This window comes from Camelus ferus, chromosome 2 (assembly GCF_009834535.1).
Source record: "Camelus ferus isolate YT-003-E chromosome 2, BCGSAC_Cfer_1.0, whole genome shotgun sequence".
Classification (NCBI taxonomy): domain Eukaryota; kingdom Metazoa; phylum Chordata; class Mammalia; order Artiodactyla; family Camelidae; genus Camelus; species Camelus ferus.
Window position 1 is genome coordinate 5,818,574 of NC_045697.1, and position 18,310 is coordinate 5,836,883.

Sequence of the window (18,310 nt, forward strand, 5' to 3'; positions counted from 1 at the left end):
GCCCTCCAGCTTCCGGATGCGTCACTTCCGCCAAGGGGGTGTGGCCGCGGCGCGCAGGCGCGCGGAGAGGCTCAGAAGCGAATTCTACGCGGGGAAGCTCAGGAGGGAGGTGGAGGCTCCGCTGGGCGGGCGGCGGCGATCCCACGTGCTCTCCCGGGCCGGTTGAAACCGTTGGCGGGCGCTGGCTGAGAGGTGAGGAGCGGTGGCCCAGAGGTCCGACCTCGGAGGCTCAGAGAGTGGGGCGGGGAGTGCACTGTGGCCGATGCCTGCGTTTCCAGCGTTAGAGTCCCTCCTTTGGTTTGCACGCATGGTGGGAGGAAATCCATTCAGGTCTTATTCGTGCTCTGGGAAAGTGGAAGGAGTCCTGAACTTAGGATGGCCAATTCCTCCGGGTTTTAAAATGGAAAAGTACTCGTGTCCGGAACCCCCACAGCAGTTTCCAACCAGGATGGTTGGTCCAGGCTGGGCTTCAGGCTTGCTGCATGTTGGAGACAAGGCGCTTGTCTTCTCTGATTCTTGGGGAGCTCAGTCCCTCAGGAGGAGGCCTTAGGGCATAGTGGTCGAGAGAACGAACTTGGGGCCAGGACAGCTGCGTAGGAATGGTGGTTTGCCACTAACTGGATGTATGACCTGCTGCAAGTTACTGAATCTCTTTGTGCCTTGTCTGTCAAAAGGGAATAATACAGAACCTAACTCAGAGGACTGTTGTGAGGATTACAAGAGAACAAACGTGTTAAAGCACCTAAGACAGGGCTAGGGACATAGTAGGTGCTCAATAAATGTCAGCGTTTTCTGCAGCACTTACCTCTGAGGACCTGGTTAGGAGAATGAGGTGGGGTGTGAGTGTTTGCAAGGCTGACTTTCCTGCAGAGAGGGCCCACTTGGGACTCATTCACACAGAGCCCCCAGTCCCTCAGTGCCTAGTATAGTGCCTGAGACATGGTCGGCTTCCACAGATAGTTGCTACACCAGTGAAGGGATGTTGTTTAAACCAGGGCTGGTGATGTAGGGTGTGGGGAAGGGGTGAGACTGGAACTTGGTGGCAGAGACATGGCTCAACTTCTCCCAGCCTCAGTTGGCTCATCTGTAAAGTGGAGATGGTGTACCTGCCTCCTAGTGTTTTTTGCAAAGAGCGAGAGAGAGGTCCTGCATGAGTGCACATTGAGATCCTCATCACCCCACATTCAGGGATTCAGGTAGGATGATGGATAGTTTGTACTTGTCTGTCCCTTTCACCATAACCTTGGTTTCTTGGAGTTCTATCCCCCATGAATGGCTCAGGGCCAGCCTAGTTGGCCTGATCCATTGTTGTACAGATGGGAGAATGTAAGTTCAAAGTCACAGTGCTCACTGGTGGCTGTTGACAGCTTGGCCCCTCAGGCAGGCTGTTGTGGTGGTGGTGATGATGGCATTTAGGTCTGTATGTGCATGAAAGAATGCTTTAAGAATAGTTAATTATTTTTTTAAATAAGAAATAAACAATATAAAAATGTGTAGGAAGGAAGGTAAAAAAGTCACTCCAAACCTGGAGTGACTCCAGAACCAAACCTGAGTTCATGTTTTCAGGGAATGGGGTAGTAACGTAGGCACCAATGGGAGCCAGAGGAGACCAGAGTGAGTTTATAAAGATAGATGAGTGGATTGAGGATCATATATAAAGAAGCATGAGTTTGGAGGGGCCTGGAAGTAATATCACTGATGTGCAAATTAATAGGTCACAAGAAATCCTACTTCTGGGTAAGGATGAATCTTTCACATCTCATATCTTTAATTTTCCACATAATGCTCTTAGATGTTAGACCCATTTTACAGATAAACAGATTATGGGAAAGTTAGGTGCCTTGAGGTCATTTAGGTTTAATTGGCAGAATTGGGCTCCAGCTCGGATCTGCTAGCCCTGAGTCCAGGCCCAGGTCAACAGATTGGGGTCACCATCTGGATCAGAGAAGACTGAGGTGCCTGGATTGCTTCGTAAGTTCCCAGCCCCTCACTGATGCTGTCTGCTGCCCATCAGCTCAGCATGATTGTCCAGTACCCAACATCCTCTGCTGTGACACAGATGGTCTCCTTGCCCAGTGTGGCCTGGCTTTAGGATAAAGACTTAGGGTCCTAATATTTTTAAATGGAAGATCTTGACCTATATGGCACCTGAGCCAGTGGAGGGACTTAAGGCAGCATGCTTTCAGCTTTGCTAACTTCTGAAGTACATGTATCTTTTTAAATTAAGGTTCCCTCTGGATATATGCCTAGGAAGAAGTACAAATGTTACAAACTTACCAAATTCAGCATTTGAAAGTTTAATTATCTAAATTTCTTCTACATGTATTGGGTTTTTGAAACTTGAATGAGTTGAAGCTTTTGTTTTAGGTAATGCTTGCTATCTTCAATTAGAGGGACTGTGTTTTCACAGGGCATCTTTTTTGTAAGTTTGTAGCATTTCTACTTCTAAAATTGTTAAGCCTGCGCTAAGACTTGGCACACCCTGTCTGCTATACACTTAGAGTGGTTTTGAGTTTGCTGTCGTTTGAGGCACCTCCCCCCCCCCCCCACATATTCACTTGCAAGTGTTTACTGCATAAATGAAAGCTAGGGGTGGGTAAGCTCCTTACAGACCTTATCTCCTTAGCAAGCGGGTGGCCACACAGCCCCCATTTAAGATCCAGTGTGAAAATACAGCAGTGGCTCTAAAAATCCAGAGGAAGGCACTGTGAGACTGAGTTCTGACTTAAGTGCAAGCTACCATTTTGCCTTAAAAAACAAAAACAAAAACAAATTTCTCAGTGAACATGCCAAAAAGACCAACAGAAAACAAACGGTTGGAGAGGTATTTTTTGATAGACATGTGACCAAATTCTAATCCTCTCTTGAATTGATGTTTACACTGTGTGTGGCTAATCCCCAGAGGGAAAACATGTTTTCAACAGATATTCCGAGCATTCTTTTTGTCAACATCCCTGGCTCCTTTCAGTCCATAAATTTTGTTTCCAGCTGTCCTTCTTGGGCCTTTAATTCCTGGCTTTCCATTGCAGACTGCATCTCCCAAGCTTAGGGAAGCCTTCCTCCCCTCCCCCCGGATCAAGATACAGAATAGACGTCAAAAATGAAGGCTGGAAAGCTCTAGGCCATAGCTGAAATTTGAGGGGGCATTTTTCATCGTTGAATCTCATTATGAAAGTGCTTCTACATTTTTCGGCAGACAGTTTGGCTCATCACAGCTGCTCTCTGCCTCGTGTGTTGTGTGACAGTCCATCTCTTGGTGACTGAATGATGGTCTGGTTGTTCTTGGACCAAAGTGCCCTGGACACTGTGTATTTGATAATGTGCCGTTGGCTCTTGTTCTGGCCTTTGTGTTCCTTGTGAGGCGGGGGGGGGGGGGTTGCTGCCTGTCATTCACGATCATCTTCTGCTGCGTGCAGAAAGCTAAGCCTCGGGGGAGTGGGTCACAGTCCGCGTGATGCCAGCTCCCCAGGACTTGTGACTGTTTCACCCGAATCTATCATAACGAGGTGAGAAGATGCTCTTGGTTGGTGCACATCCCAGAACACTCAGGTTTGCTTTCCTCTGGATTCAGTGTTAGGCTGTAGCTGACCACGTGTCCTCCCTCGTTAGCCCTCCGTGGTGAGCTGAGGAGGGGGTCTGGGGTCAGGGGGCTGCTATTTGTATGTGGCGCATCAGGCAAACTGACACCCGACAGTGCCCCGCCGGGCCAGAGGCCTCCAAGAGACACAGGCTGGGCCTTTGTAAACCCTGGAGGAGCAGCTGGGGTGTACATTTCCGTTCAAGGCTGAATGGGTGGGAGCAGCCCTGATCCCTGCACAGGTAGGTGTGTCCTCTCCAGCAGTGACTCAGAATATGGGGGTGGAGGACAGCCGGTGATTTCATCCATGAAAATTCTCCACAAACCGGGAGTCACGTGTGCTGAAGGACCCTCGGATGAAGTCTTGTCCTGGAACAAACTGTATCAGATTACTTGATTCTTATCTTCATCGTGAGGAGGAAGGTGCTGGATTCAATAGTTGCTCACCATTTTTACTGTGAAACTCATTTATCATGTAAAGTGACAGTACTCTTTTAGAATCTGGTGATTAAGAAAGTATATAACCCTGGCAAGTTCCTATGACTCCTGTCACACTTTTAGATGAATTCATGTTTTGTTAAGCATAATAGCATCTCTGTGAAATTTTTAAACATGCGACCCACTTCATCTTGGGCGGTGCTCCGGACACCTGTGTCTGGGGACGCCCTCCAGCCGTTCACCCAGCATTGAGACCCCTGGGTATGGTCCCATTTCTTTCTGATTGATCCGACAAGAAGCCACACCCACTCCTGTCCACTAAAACTGGTGGACACTGCCTCATACTCAAACACCTGTGGATGCGTAGTTGTGCCAAATGAATGCTTTCTGTGCTTATAGAAATCGTTTTTAGGCCTCTTCTCCACTTTGTAAACCTCCCTTAATTCCCCTTTTGCTACGTTCGTATTATATTTGGGAACCTGAAATACTTTGCAGTGCACACCTAAAGGCATTAGAAACGGAATGCATGTGTGTGCTTAAAGTTATTGGAAAAGGTGGGATATTTCTTAACGCCCCCAAACACTTCATTTCTAGAGCCAGCCTGCCAAGTTTAAATCCTGATTCTGCTGCTGTGTGACCTTGGGCAAGTTACTTAAACTCTCTGAACCTCAATGTCCCCTGTAAATTGTGAACAATCATAGTCCTTCCCTCATAGGGTTGCTGTGAGGATTAAATAAGTTAATATGCATAAAGCTCTGAGAATAGGGCCAGCATGTAGTAAGCAGGCACTCAACAAATGCTAGCCATTTTTATTATGTTGGTGATAATTTTATGTACATGATGGTAGTGTTTTATGTAGATTGCTAATCAACTTTGATTCTGTTGTGTTATTATTTTCATGGGAAAAGTTGGCTGTCTGAATCATATATTTGGAATAGAAGTTTTAGATTACAATGATAATTCTCTTTTTTCCTTTTTAAAAACATTTTTTTTTAGGACAAGACTTAAAACCTATCTTGGATAAAGAATATTTAATCATTTAGCTCAAAATGGTATTTTTTACATGCAATGCATGTGGCGAATCAGTGAAGAAAGTACAAGTGGAAAAGCACGTGGCTCTTTGCAGAAATTGTGAATGTCTTTCCTGCATTGACTGCGGTAAAGACTTCTGGTAAGTTCTACAGAATTCACCTAGCTCCACATTGGGGGTCCAGAGCAATTTTGGAAGCCCTGGCCCCACAAAGCATTTTTTAAAAAAAAGTAAGAGGCAAATTTGAGGGGGAAAATTGAGAGTGCCTTAGAGGACCATTTGCTTTTGAAGGAGGATTTAAAGAGAAGACCCAGGGAATGGGAATCATGGGTTCGAGCATTTGATTTCTCAGTGGCGCTTACTATCATCTCCTTGCCACGGTTATCAGACCCAGGGAGGTGACCATGTGGAGTAAGGTTTCAAGGGTGTGGCATGCTAATCACAGTGAAGAGATAGGTTTCCAGACCATTAGCTGTTAGCTCACCGTGGAGGCGGCATCTGGGAGAAGAGACTTGGTCTCTTCTAGAAAATCGGAGGTGATGGCAGAGCGCAGCTTCTCCAGGCCCCTGGTGTGTCAGGTGGTTCCACTGAGGGGTCTCTGGAAAGCTGAGGGCTTAGGGGAGGGGGCAGGGTGGACCTTGCTCATTCTCTGTTTCTTAGGGAGGGTCCCTTGCAAGTGACTGACCTCGGTCTTAATGCTGACTCCCCTCAGCTTCGGGAGGTCAGGTGAAAAGGCTGCTTTTGGCACGTCCGCCCTGATGGCCTCTGTGGCATTTGAGTGATGCTTGCTAACAGTTGCTTTTAACTTCATTCTAAAGCTGCTTTATTTATTTATTTGTCTATTTATTTATTTATGGAAACTGCTAAACCCTTTGTTCATACCTGATCCTTGGAGGAAGGATATATAAAACAGGTGAAAGTTGGGTTGTTTCTCCTTGGGTCACTTTGCCCCCAACATTGTCCTAGACAGTCCCTTGAGGACCTCACAGAGCTCCAAAAAACACTATATGAGACAGAATCCAGTTTCCTTTTTTTTTTCTAACTCTGAGTTCCAGAACTGTTTAGTGACCTGATAGCGCTGTTCTACACCGCCTTTTAATTTATTCTACAACTGATTGTTGATTGCCTACTATATTACCAGGAAGTCATACCGATTTTGTAACTTAAGACAGAGCCACCCTATTGCAGACAATTTTAAAAATTTTTATTTAGTATATATTCACTTAAGACTTTAAAAAATACTGCCTGTCAATTTGATTTTAAGACATTTGTATATAAAAATGGGTGGAAAGTTTGGTGATGGGTTTGAACAGTTGGGAAGAAGGAAGGTGTGGTAGGACCAGGAGGTTATCAGCATGGTAAGTGAAAGGTGGGGCGGCCGGGCTGTGGACAGACATGAATGTCAGTGTGGCCTGCAGAAGGCGGGGCAGCAGGCTAGTGTTAGACAGAGGCTCCAATTTGAGAACCATTCTAATGGTGGAACTTTCCTGTGCCTTTCAGGGGTGACGACTATAAAAACCATGTGAAATGCATAACCGAAGATCAAAAGTACGGCGGCAAAGGTTACGAAGGTAAAACCCACAAAGGCGATGTTAAGCAGCAGGCTTGGATTCAGGTAAGGTCTTTCTGACTCATCCAGCAGCTTCATCTGACATCTGCTTCCCTTGGAAGCCTAAGGAGCTCAGAATAAACGCATTGTCCATGCAGATGAGACCCAGACACGTCACGTCATAGTATAGACTAAGGTTGAGCAACTAAACCTTGAAAAAGAGTTCATTTCTCTTTTAATACAGTTACAGCATATTTTGTCTTTAATTCATACGTTTTGCAGATCTCTTGAAAAATATTTCCAAATTCTCACTGACTTTCCCTTGGCTACGAGACTGAACAGAAGCTTTCTAATCTGTATCTGCTAGTGATGATGCAACTTTTATAACTCCAGCCATGTTAATCTGTGATGTCTATCAGTCATCAGAATTGGGCCTCCAAAGAAGGCATTTTCATAAATATGAGGAATTTGCTACTTAAATAAAATGAAAATATATATACAATAAAAATGGCAAAAGCAACAAAATCCCTAATTTACTGAGAGGTATAAGTTCCAGAATGTTAGTCACCATTTACAGAATAGTAGCTGGAGGAAAGATTCAGAACGGAAAGTAGGAGAATGAAAAGCCAAATTCGGGGCAGTTTACAGCTCAGTGGCCGAGCGCGTGCTTAGCATGCACAGGGTCTTGAGTTCAATCCCAGAACCTCCATTAAAAAATACATAAGTAAATAAAAATAAATAAACCTAATTACCCCCCCAAAAAGAAACAACAAATGCCATCTATGTGGAAATTTTGTATTTTCTTGGAAACCAAATAATTACTGTCTTTAATGATAGAGTTTAAACGTGAATTTCCTGATACTGACTAGCTTACTGAGTTAACAGTCTTGGGAGGGAAAATCTGCTGTTCACAAAGGACTAACAAAGTCTGCCAGTCCAGCCTGAGGAGCAGGTGAGACCCTCTTATCTTAACTAAGACATTTGGACTGGTGGTCATCAGCTGCACTTCTGGGCCCTATGTCTGATCGCCCTGAGAACCAGATGACATTCTTAGGCCCCTGAGCTTGAGGTACCTGGTCTGTGAGTTCCATCTGTGTTGACATCACATCTGGAATGAAATCCTCTAAAGCAGGGGTTCGCAAACTACTGCCCGCGGGTCAAGCCCAGCCCCAGGCCTCTTTGTAAATTTTACTGGCACACAGCCACGCCCACTTGTTTCCATGTTGTCTCTGGCTGCTGTCAGGCCACAAGGACAGCCCCGAGTAGTTAGGCCAGGAAGCCGGTGGTCTGCAGCCTCACATCAGTATGGAAAAGTTTGGCAACCCTTTCCCCAAACTGCTAGGCTTCAGTATTAGAGATTAAGAAGTTTATGTCAGGTTCTGTGCTGCCCACCCATCCACTCCCTGTCTGATCCCTCCTCTCTTGCTCCCTAGCCAGCAGGGTTAACAGACAGCTGAGCCTGAATGTGGTGAATGGGGAGCCTGCTGTGACCTGACCAGCAGAGATGGATTTGGATTTCGGTGTTTATTCTTTTCCTTAAATCCCTAAACTCTGAAAGATTTTGGAATCCCATCAGGGTGAATGTTCTCTGAGCATCCTTCCAGAATGTCTCTGTGCTTACACACAGAGAGTGGGTGGGGGGTCTGCGGGGAAATAACCTACTTGGCGTTGATCGTGGTGTTTTCATCCAAACTTTTGTCACCAGTGCTCTGTTCTCTTCTAATTCAGCACGTGCTCCGGCCGTTGCCGAGCTACCCTGACTTCTTCCTTGTTCGGTTTGTTTCTTCTCCTCCTTCTCCTCCTCCTCCTCCTCCTCCTTCCTCTTCCCCTCCTCCTTCCTCCTCCTTCTTCTTCTTCTCCTTCTTCCTCTTCTTCTTCCCCTTCTCCTTCCCCTCCTCCTCCTCTTCCTCTTCTTCTTCTTCCTCTTCTTCCTCTTCCTCTTCTTCTTCTTCCTCTTCTTCCTCTTCCTCCTCTTCCCCTTCTTCTCCTCCTCCTCCTCCTTCTCCTTCCTCTTCTTCCTTCTCCTCCTCCCTACTTTTTTTTTGAGGGGGTGGTAATTAGGTTTTTCATGGAGGTCCTGGGGATTGAAACTGGGACCTCTGCTCGTCTTCTTGATCTGTTTTTCTGCCTGGGTGCCTGGGAAGCTTTGCCTTGGCCCCTCCTTGGTACCCTGTATCAGTTTTGCCTGGCCTGTCTCTGTGTAGCTTCCGTTCTTTCCTCGTGCAGGGACATTTTCCTGCATTATGTTTGTTTAGCTGCATCGTTGTCCTCTTGGCTCAGAAGTGACCATGTTTCTTATGTACTGTCATCTCCCAGACTTTAGTAACTACCTTTTCCTCTGCCTTCAGTGTGACTGCCAGAAGCACTTTCTCTGGATCACTTTTAAAATTTCCATCTCTGTTCTTGCTATTTCATATTTATTTATAGATCTTAATTTTGTTGTCTTGGTCTTTGATTTATTTCCTAGGCCCTATGATATCCATTTTTGTCTGTTTTTTTAAAAACCATTTTTAGTTTGTTGATAGTTTTTTCTTTCAGTTTTTAAAAATTGTGGTAAATTATACAACATAAAGTTTACCATTTTACCCATTTTTAAGTATATACAACTAAGTACATACACAATGCTGTGCAGCCGCCACCACCGTCCGTCTCCAGAACGTTGTCATCTTTTGACAGAGATGGGTTGTACTGGCATCTTAATAATATTGCCTCCCAATTCATGGACCTTGGACATCTCTCCATTTATTTGTGTCTTTTTAATTTTTTTCAGTAGTGTTTATAGTTTTCAGTAAAAGTCTTTCACCTCCTTGGTTAAGTTTATTCCTAAGTATTTTATTCTTTTTGATAGTTTATAAATGGAATTATTTTCTTAATTTCCTTTTTGATTTGTTCATTATTAGTGTATAAAATGCAACTTGATTTTGAAGTGTTAATTTTGTATCCTATAACTGCTGAATTTTTTTTATTGGTTCTGAAGATTATTTTTGTGGAGTCTTTTGGATTTGACATAGAAGACCATGTTGTCTATGGACAGAGATAATCTTACTTCTTCCTTTCCAATGTGGATGCCTTTTCTTTCTTGCCTTTCTGGCCTCACTCTGAACTTTGTTGAATGCACTGCATAGATGTCAGTACAAAATCTGGACTGGAAATGTGAACCCTCTAGTTTGGCTTTCATGAAATATATGTCAGTTGTGAATTGTTTTCATTTTATCTTCCTTTTTTGTAGAAAATTAATGAATTAATAAAAAGACCCAGTGTCAGCCCCAAAGTGAGGGAACTTTTAGAGCAAATTAGTGGTTTTGACAACGTTCCCAGGAAAAAGGCGAAATTTCAGGTACGTATTTGATAGGACTTCCTTGAATGGAGGGGCAGTGGCCCCATCAGTGACAGCCTGTGTGCACCTGTCAAAATATGGGCTAAGTGGGGTTTTGTCTTTTTTTTTCCTTACAGAATTGGATGAAGAACAGTTTAAAAGTTCATAATGAATCTATCCTGGAGCAGGTGTGGAATATCTTTTCTGAAGCTTCCAGCAATGTAAGTCAGATCTAATTCTAGGTTGATAATGCGGCAAAGATGATTAGTGACAAAGAAATGGGAATGTCTTATTTTTGGAGGTCAAGACAGCCTTCTTTTTCAGAGAACCTCTTTGTGCCTTCATTAATGGGAAGGAATAAACTGAATGCACTGCAGAGATTTCCTTATTGTGCAGAGAAAGGTATTTAATCCCAACATTTGATAGTGGTACAGCTAACACAAAACGATTTGCTTAGAAATCAGGCAGCATGCTGCACTGGGACCCACAGGAGGACTGGGGCCTTCTGACAGACCTGGTCTGAAGCCCTGCTGTGCTGTTTGCCGCATATTTGCTCTTGGGCATGTTATTTAACTTCCCTGAGCATAGTTTCCTTATCTTGAGGAAAAGTAGATAGTTATACTCAGGACCTCCTGAGTGCCTGATGGGTGTCAGGCCTGGAACAAAAAATATAAAATATCTCAGACGGTGATAGTGCCTTGGAGAAAAATAAACAGGGTGAGGACACAGAGGCTGGCTGGGTGTTATTTTAGGTGTGGGGCGAGGGGGTCGCGAAGGCCCCTCCTTACACGTAGTATTAACGTAGATGAGGGTGTGCCAGCATCCCATGGCATGCCCAGCAGTTAGTGGGCACTTGTTAAGTGTTCCTCTCATTCATCGCCTTCCTTCTGGCGGAGGGAGAAGTTGTCGGAGCAAATCAGGCAACCACCGTCAGTCAATATGTTTTGATCAGAGTCCCCAGGTGTGAAATATACAGGCAGAAAATCCTAGTTTATATTTCGTAGCCATATTGTTGGTTACATTGTTCATTAAACATTTTTTCTCGCTGATTCAGTTGCACTTCGCTCTGACTTGGAGATTATATCCCATTGGGAGACCTGTGTCATTAGTAGTTTCAAAAAAACCCAGTGAGGTCTGACTGGTCTTTAGTCATGTTGTCAGCAGTTGATCTGCTTTATATAAAGAGAATAGTTTGGGCAGCAAATTGGGATAAAAATGAAACCTTATTTTGGCAGTATATCTAATACTTGTCTCCAAACATACACATTGGGCCTCTGAAACGTTATAACCAATCATTTAATTGGCATTTATGTGGCACCTATTTTGTAAAGGTTATTTACATTATTTTAACTAAAATCAAAAGTTTAAAATTACTTAGTTCAGTTGCAGAGTTAAAAAAAGATGTTTTCCAATTGCCCTTTTGAAACTGTGGACATACTAAGAACTCAGTAAAATCACCAGTAAGCAGCTCGTGGTAGGTGCCGAGCTCTGTGAGATGCGGCGTCATGGCTTTGCCGTGAGGCGGGAGCTTGGTAGAGTTCTCACACTTGAGTGGAAGCCAGTTGTCCTTTATTTGGTCCAACTTGGGGAGCAGGCGTTCCCTCCTTGTGGTCTTGTCTCCCAAAGGAGGAGGACTGCAGTGACTGGTGTCTGTCCCCTGGCGGGTAACTAACAGAGATGGAACTTGGGCCCAGGCCTCTGACCGTAAGTCCAGCAGTCTGCACCACCCCTGAAGCAGCCCGGGAGCCCCTGGCCCTGACTGTCCCCCTGGCCCTCCAGGGGCATCCGGGCTCACGGAGCAGTTCAGTGAATTGCTCCCCATCTGCTTTAGAGCAGGGGCAGGTGTAGGGACGGCAGCATATTTAGATCGGAGCACAGCAGGCGGTGTGGCCAGCTGGCCAAAGTCATTTTTTAAAATAATCTCTGCATGGGTTTGAATAAAGTGGTGCGGTAAATGGGAAGTTTATCTTTTCCCAGTGCAGGTGGGTACTTAGTTTCCTGTGGTTCCTCACTCACCATTCTTCGCACGCCATCCAGGTGTCCCTGACTATTCCTCGCGGGGTAACCATTAATCTGAGCAGTGGTGATGAGGACAGCACCTCTGTCTGGTACTCAGTTGTTTACAGAACTCTTGCCGCACACCCGGCTGCTTCACTGAGTACCCGCTGCTCTAAGCACGTGATGGAGCCCTTCCCTTTTACTCATATGTGCACAGTGTGAGGTAGGTCTGACCAGCTTTCGGTTTACAGACGAGGCAAGAGGTGCGGAGCAGATAAATAACTTGCCCTGAGTTACCTGGCTAGTAATGAACAGAGCTGGAACTTGAACCCAGGTCTGCAGGTGCATAAATCTGGTGGTTTCTGCCATATCTGCCTGCTCATCTTCTAACTTAAAAGGCGAACCATGAGCCAGAACAAAAGGTCTGGCTTTTAAGTGACAGAGGAATTCTTCACTTTGCCAGTGGAATGAAAATATCTGTTAAATGCAAAGAGGGGTGTGGGCTGGGGGTCGTTTTTGCCAATCTGTCTATTTACTGCTGTATGTTAACTATGGCGGGTTGTCACAGATGTAACATGGTAAGTAATAACAGTTTTGTTAGACTTTATCACAGGATACATGCAGTGATGTGAATGAATGTGTCTGGAATGAGTGTTTATGTGTTTCTGGTTTTGCTTAATAACAAGGAACCAGTCGGGAAGAAGCCAGATCAGCAGCCACTGGAGCATGTGGCCAGGCCACATGGGGAAAATGCCACCAGCGTTCCATCGTCCCAAGCAAATGAGAGCATGGCAGAGCCAGCTGAGGCCAAGAAGAATAAGAGAGAAAGGAAGGAGGAACGGCAGAAGAAGAGAAAAAAAGAAAAGAAAGAACTAAAACTGGAAAACCACCAGGAGAATTCAAAAAGTCAGAAGCCTAAAAAGCGCAAAGCGGGACAGGAGGCCGAGCAGGAGGCCAAAGGTGGGGATACCACCGAGGCCACCAGCCCCACGGGGAAGAAGCAGCAGAGGAAGGGGAGCAAGGCAGAGCGCGCCCGGCCCGGGGCTGTGGATGGAGCTGCGGAGGCCGGGGCGCCGCAAACCAGTCCAGGGAAGAGAAAGCGGAAGCATTCGGAAGGTATGTGGCTCCCTGAGGCTCCAGGCTTTTGTTTGAGAACTTTTAAGCTGTGTATTTCAGTTACATAAAGTCTCTGAGACCTTGCATTTTGAACCAAGTAGGGCAAAAAGTGTAAGCTTTGGGAGCAGGCTTACCTGGGCTTCATGCGGGCAGATGAGAGCACCTCTCAACTCCCCAGTTTGCCATTTGCCCGGGGTAGGGGGAGGAGAAGTGGAGCTGGGGTGCCTGGGGAGTGAACACGGTGATGGATGGGAAGGGGCCTGGCCGGGTAAGCCTCTCATTAAGTGGAGCTGCTGTTATAAATAGGAAATCTTTTTTTTTCTCCTTCAATTGTTTTAATTACTTAGTTGAAGCAGATTCAAAGAAGAAAAAGATTAAGCTCCCAGAACATTCTGAGGGTGGAGAACCGGAAAACCATGAGACTCCTGCAAAAGGTAAGGCTGCCAGCGTTTGGAAGCTCTGTCCTCTTAAGGCTGCAGGAGGAGGAGGAGAGCTGGGGGGCGGGTGGTCCGGTGGAAGGATTTGAAAGCAAAATGAGTTCTCCAGGGTGTGACTCCAGAGTAAGGCATGAGAGCTGTCAGTCAGTCGTGCAGTGTCTGCCCAGCTTTAAGGAGAAAATGAAAGGCAGAGGGGGTTGGAAACATAGACAATCTTCACAGCTTAAAATAAACCCAGTAGGCTTTCTTAGCCCCTGTTCCTCTTCTGCTTCCTTTATTCCTGCCTCTCATTACTCTCCTAGAAGTACCCTGCGGTCCAGCCCGGCTGGCTTGGCTGTACCCTGTTCCATCTCTGGGTCTGTCCCTGGTGCCCCATTGCTTGGAGCTCCACGGCCACCCTGCTCCCTTCTTGTCAGCACCCAGCCCTTGGCCTTCAAGGTTCTTCTCAAATACGCCTCCTCCACAGAGCAGTTCCTGCTGCTCCACAGGCCTGAGGCACTCCCTCGGGTCCTGCCTGTTAGGACAGGCCCCAGGACTCAGTTTATAATTTCAGAATGTTACATAAATGGGCATCGTTTAGTACGCAACCTGTTGAGGTGGGCTCTTTTCACTCAGCGTTATTCATGGGAGCTTCATCCCCGCCGACATGTCGTCCACGATCCGTTCCTTTTCACTGGGAGCGGTCCTCTGTGCTGGGGGTGGGGGGGACCATGGCTTGTTTATCCACTCAGCTATTGGAGAACATCTGGGTTATTTCCAGTTCATGGTTATCATGCGTCAAGCTGCTAAAAACATTCATGTACAGGTTTGCCTGTTAACACATGTCATGTTTTCTGGAATAAATGTTCAGGAGTGCAGTGGCCATCTAGTATGGTAATTGCATGTGTAGTTTTTTAAGAAACTGCCAGCTTTTTCAAGAGTGGCTTGACCATTTTATATTCCCACCAGCAACATGTGAGGAGTCCAGTTTCCCCACACCCTGGCCTACATTTGGTGGTGGTACTGTTTTTATTTTAGCCACTCTGATAGGTAGGTAGTAACAGCTCGTCGTGCTTTTAATTTGCATGTCCCTAATGAGGCTGAATAGCTCCTCCTGTAGTTATTTGCCATCTGTCTGCCTCTTCATTGAAAGGTCAGTTCTTGTCCTTTGCCCATTTTCTAATTGGATTGTTTGATTTTTTTTCTTTAACTGTTGAGATTTGAGAGTTCTTTATATATTCTGAATACTAGTCCTTTGTGGGATGTGTGGTTTGCAAAGTTGTGTTTTGTTTTGTTTTTTCAGTCTGTAGCTTATCTTTTTATCCTCTAACAGGATCTTTATGTAGAACAAAAATTTTTAACTTTGATGAAGTCTCATTTATCAATTTTTCCTTTAGTACTTTTGATGTCAGGAACTCTTTGCCAGGCCTAAATCCCAGAGATTTTTTTTTTTTCTGTTTTTTTTTCCCCCTGAATTTTATAGTTAGATTTTACACGCAAGTCCATGATCCATTTTGAGTTAATTTTTATATGACATAGGAGACTTGGTTCAAGGTTTTTTGGTTTTGTTTCTGCTTTTTTTTTTTTTGCTTATCGGTGTCCAACTGTTTTACGCTATTTGTTGAAAAAGCTTTTCCCTCAGTGAATTGCTTTTGTACCTTTGCCAAATATCAGTTGGGCATAATTGTGCAGGGCTATCCTGGATTTCAGGGGTTTGTATATCTGCCCCTCCACCAGGACCACACATTCTTGACTACAGTAGCTATAGTGGAAGTATTGTCTTATTCCTCTCAATTTAGTCTTTTTCAAAATTAGAAGTTTTACTTTTTTTATTTATTTACTTTTTATTGAAGTATAGTTGATTTACAATGTGTTAGTTTCTGGTGTACAGCATAGTGATTCAGTTTTATATATATATATATATTTTTTTTTCCCTTTTCATATTCACCTATTACAAGATATTGAATATGTTTCCCTGTGCTATACAGTTAGGACCTTATTGTTTATCTATTTTATATACAGTAATGTGTGCTTGCAAATCCTGAACTCCCAACCCAACATTAGAAGTTTTAGAATAATCTCGCCTATATCTATAAAAAGTCTTGCTGTGAGTTATATAGGAATTGTGTTATACCTGTATATCAATCCGGGGAGTATTGACAACTTTATTGTGTTGAGTCTTCTAATCCACGAACATGGCATGTCTTTCTATGTAAAGCTTCTTTGATTTCTTTCATCAGCATTATGTGTCTTTAGCATACGAGTCTTCATCTTCCCAGAAGCAGAAGTTCCCTAGATGAGTCTTTGAGCCTGCTGTGCAGTAATTTTTTGTCCTGTCCCCTCTCATGCAAGGCTAAGCTGCTTTTGCTCATCTCTGTCTTACTTGCTGTGCTTAGACAGCCCCGTGATCTTAGTGGGTCCTTAGTGAATCTTGAGTTCACTAGATACAACTCCCCTCCTTTCACAGGGCTTTGTAGGACGGTGGCACTTCATTATCCTGCTCACTCTGAGACCGGGTGCTGTGAACAGCACTCAGCGCTTCTCGGGGCAGGTGCCTGCCACCAGCACAGTGGTATCCTGATCGGTCAGGGTTAGTTCACTCGCAGGGTAGCAAGCAGATGCGCTGGTAGTGCAACAAAACGCATTGCTTTACGTGTCATTCTGTATGTTGTAGGTAAATTCAACTGGAAGGGAACTATTAAAGCAGTTCTGAAGCAAGCCCCCGACAATGAAATGACAATCAAAAAGCTAAGGAAAAAGGTATGGAGCAGGAACCCAGCCTATAAGCTGGGGTGGCTCAGCTCTTTGCTTTAAGATGTACAGCTTTGTTCTGCTTTTCTAAATCTAAAATACTGTAACGGAGCGTGTACGTGTCTCAGCGGCTCTCTAGCTGCTCCTGTCGGCCTCGGGCGTGTGCAGAGGGAATGGGGCCGGAGCCCGCCAGCACCTCCTCTGCCCGACCGGTGCCCAGATCAGATTGCGGATCACTGCTCCAGATATGGTGCTGCCTTTTGATTATTCCAGAACAGTGTTTTCTTTCTCCTTTTAACTTTTTGTTGGTGTCAGACTCGTGTAGCCAAGTACTCACACATGGGCAGCTACATGAATTGTCACAAACAGGACACACTGTGTAACCGGCCCCTGCGTCCCTCCATGTGTCACTGTTGGCCTTATTCTGGGTCAAAGAAAGGACATTTTAGGTAAATTTTCAGGACAAAGACACCCATTTGACAGTTGTTTTTCTCTGCGAAGGTTCTAGCCCAGTATTATGCTGTGACAGATGAACATCACAAGTCTGAAGAGGAACTCCTGGTCATCTTCAACAAGAAAGTCAGCAAGAACCCCACCTTTAAGTTATTGAAGGACAAGATCAAGCTTTTAAAATGAACATTTTTATATTGAAAAATTGGATCCACTCTGTTGATTTCTTCCTTTTACCACTGTTTGTAAACATGCAATGAATTATAACAACTCAAATTTTGCTTTCCAAAGCTGTATTTTTAAGTTAAGAAAAATATATTTTTCAGTAGACCTTATATAAAAAAATAAAATATATTCTCATCCCAAGTTCTAAATTCGTGGCAGTGAGAATTTTGTACTTTAAAAAAGAATTTTTATTTTTTGTGGGGGAGGTAATTAGGTTTATTTTTTTAAAGCAGAAGTCCTTCCTTCTTTCCTTCCTTTTTTTTTTTTTTTTTGATGCCTTTTCTGACATTCCAGGTATTTGCACTGGCCATTTTCCATGATGCTGCTTACAAACAGGACTGGGGAGAAGATGGGCTGCGTTCTGCCCACCAAAAGATGTGTGTGTGACTGTTGCACGCTGGGGTCCTCTTTAAAGTCAGACACACGAGGCGTTTTGTGGTCTGATGAGGAAACTGAGGCTCAGAACAGTGAAAGGGAGGCCAAGCAGGAGTGACCTCGGCTGCTGCTCCTCTGATCAGCTGGACCGCCAGACCCGGGCAGGTGCAGAAGTCTAAGAATTCAAGCAGCTGATGGCAGGGGCACGTAGGTGGAGGAAGGTTAAAAACCACTCAAGTTTCCCCAGGTTAATTTTTCTTCAGGCAGGCACAAGTGCCTTGTTACCTTGGGGTGAAGTAAGACAACCCCTCTAAGAAAAGAGGCTTTCAAGGACCCTGTTCCTAGTTCTCCGTTTAAACCCACCACACAGGGTGTTTATCAGAATAAGCTATTAAAGTCAAGATGAATAGCACTGTGACAGGTCTGCAGGTTTTTATGAAGAGCCTTGAGAAGTTCTCATGTAATCCTTCTAAACATGTCATTTTTCTTTCAGTTAAACCTTGAGCTGACCAGGTCCTATTAAAACAATTTACTTTGATAATATCAAAGTAGCCTGTAATTGCCTCTCTTTTCCAAAATTAATTTCTAGGGGGAAAAAAACAGAAGCAGCCTTCGGTATAGATTTGTTTACTTTTAGATGCACTGTTGCAGTTGAATAAGGAAAGCTTTAAGAGATCAGTTGTTCTGTTCAATTCATCTGCATCAGTGAAAGCATTGATAGTGTATCTTCGTTCTTTATTCCACCATGAAAACAGAACTTTCTAGCTGTTTTTTTTGGTTTTGTGTGTGTGTGTTTTTGGTTTTGGGGGGTTTTGTTTTGTTTTTTGTCTCAATGATGAACCTGGTCTCCAGCACAAAGTAGATAATTGTATACTGTTAACTTTTACCTGGCTACAGAGCCATGACACCGTAGCACGAAGACTGTAACTTCTTCCCTGTGGAAGGAAATCAGAGATCTGTTATTACACTCGTCTGAGATGAGAGACGGCATTGATACTTACCAGTACTTTGTGGTTACTGGATCTCAGCATATATTCAGCCTTTATTTCTTCTAATTAAGTCTTCAGTG

At 44.5% G+C, this 18,310-nt stretch overlaps 1 protein-coding gene across 1 annotated transcript; it reads left to right on the forward strand.

The window, feature by feature from the left end:
• Nucleotides 1-39: 39 nt before the first annotated feature.
• LYAR (Ly1 antibody reactive) lies at nt 40-17,023 on the forward strand. The gene is made up of 9 exons (XM_006189040.3): nt 40-192; nt 5,012-5,186; nt 6,546-6,660; nt 9,824-9,931; nt 10,048-10,131; nt 12,595-13,024; nt 13,372-13,458; nt 16,115-16,200; nt 16,693-17,023. The coding sequence occupies exons 2-9, from the start codon at nt 5,065-5,067 to the stop codon at nt 16,825-16,827; spliced, it is 1,167 nt and encodes a 388-aa protein (XP_006189102.1). The 5' UTR covers nt 40-192; nt 5,012-5,064; the 3' UTR covers nt 16,828-17,023.
• The last annotated feature ends 1,287 nt before the right edge of the window (nt 17,024-18,310 follow it).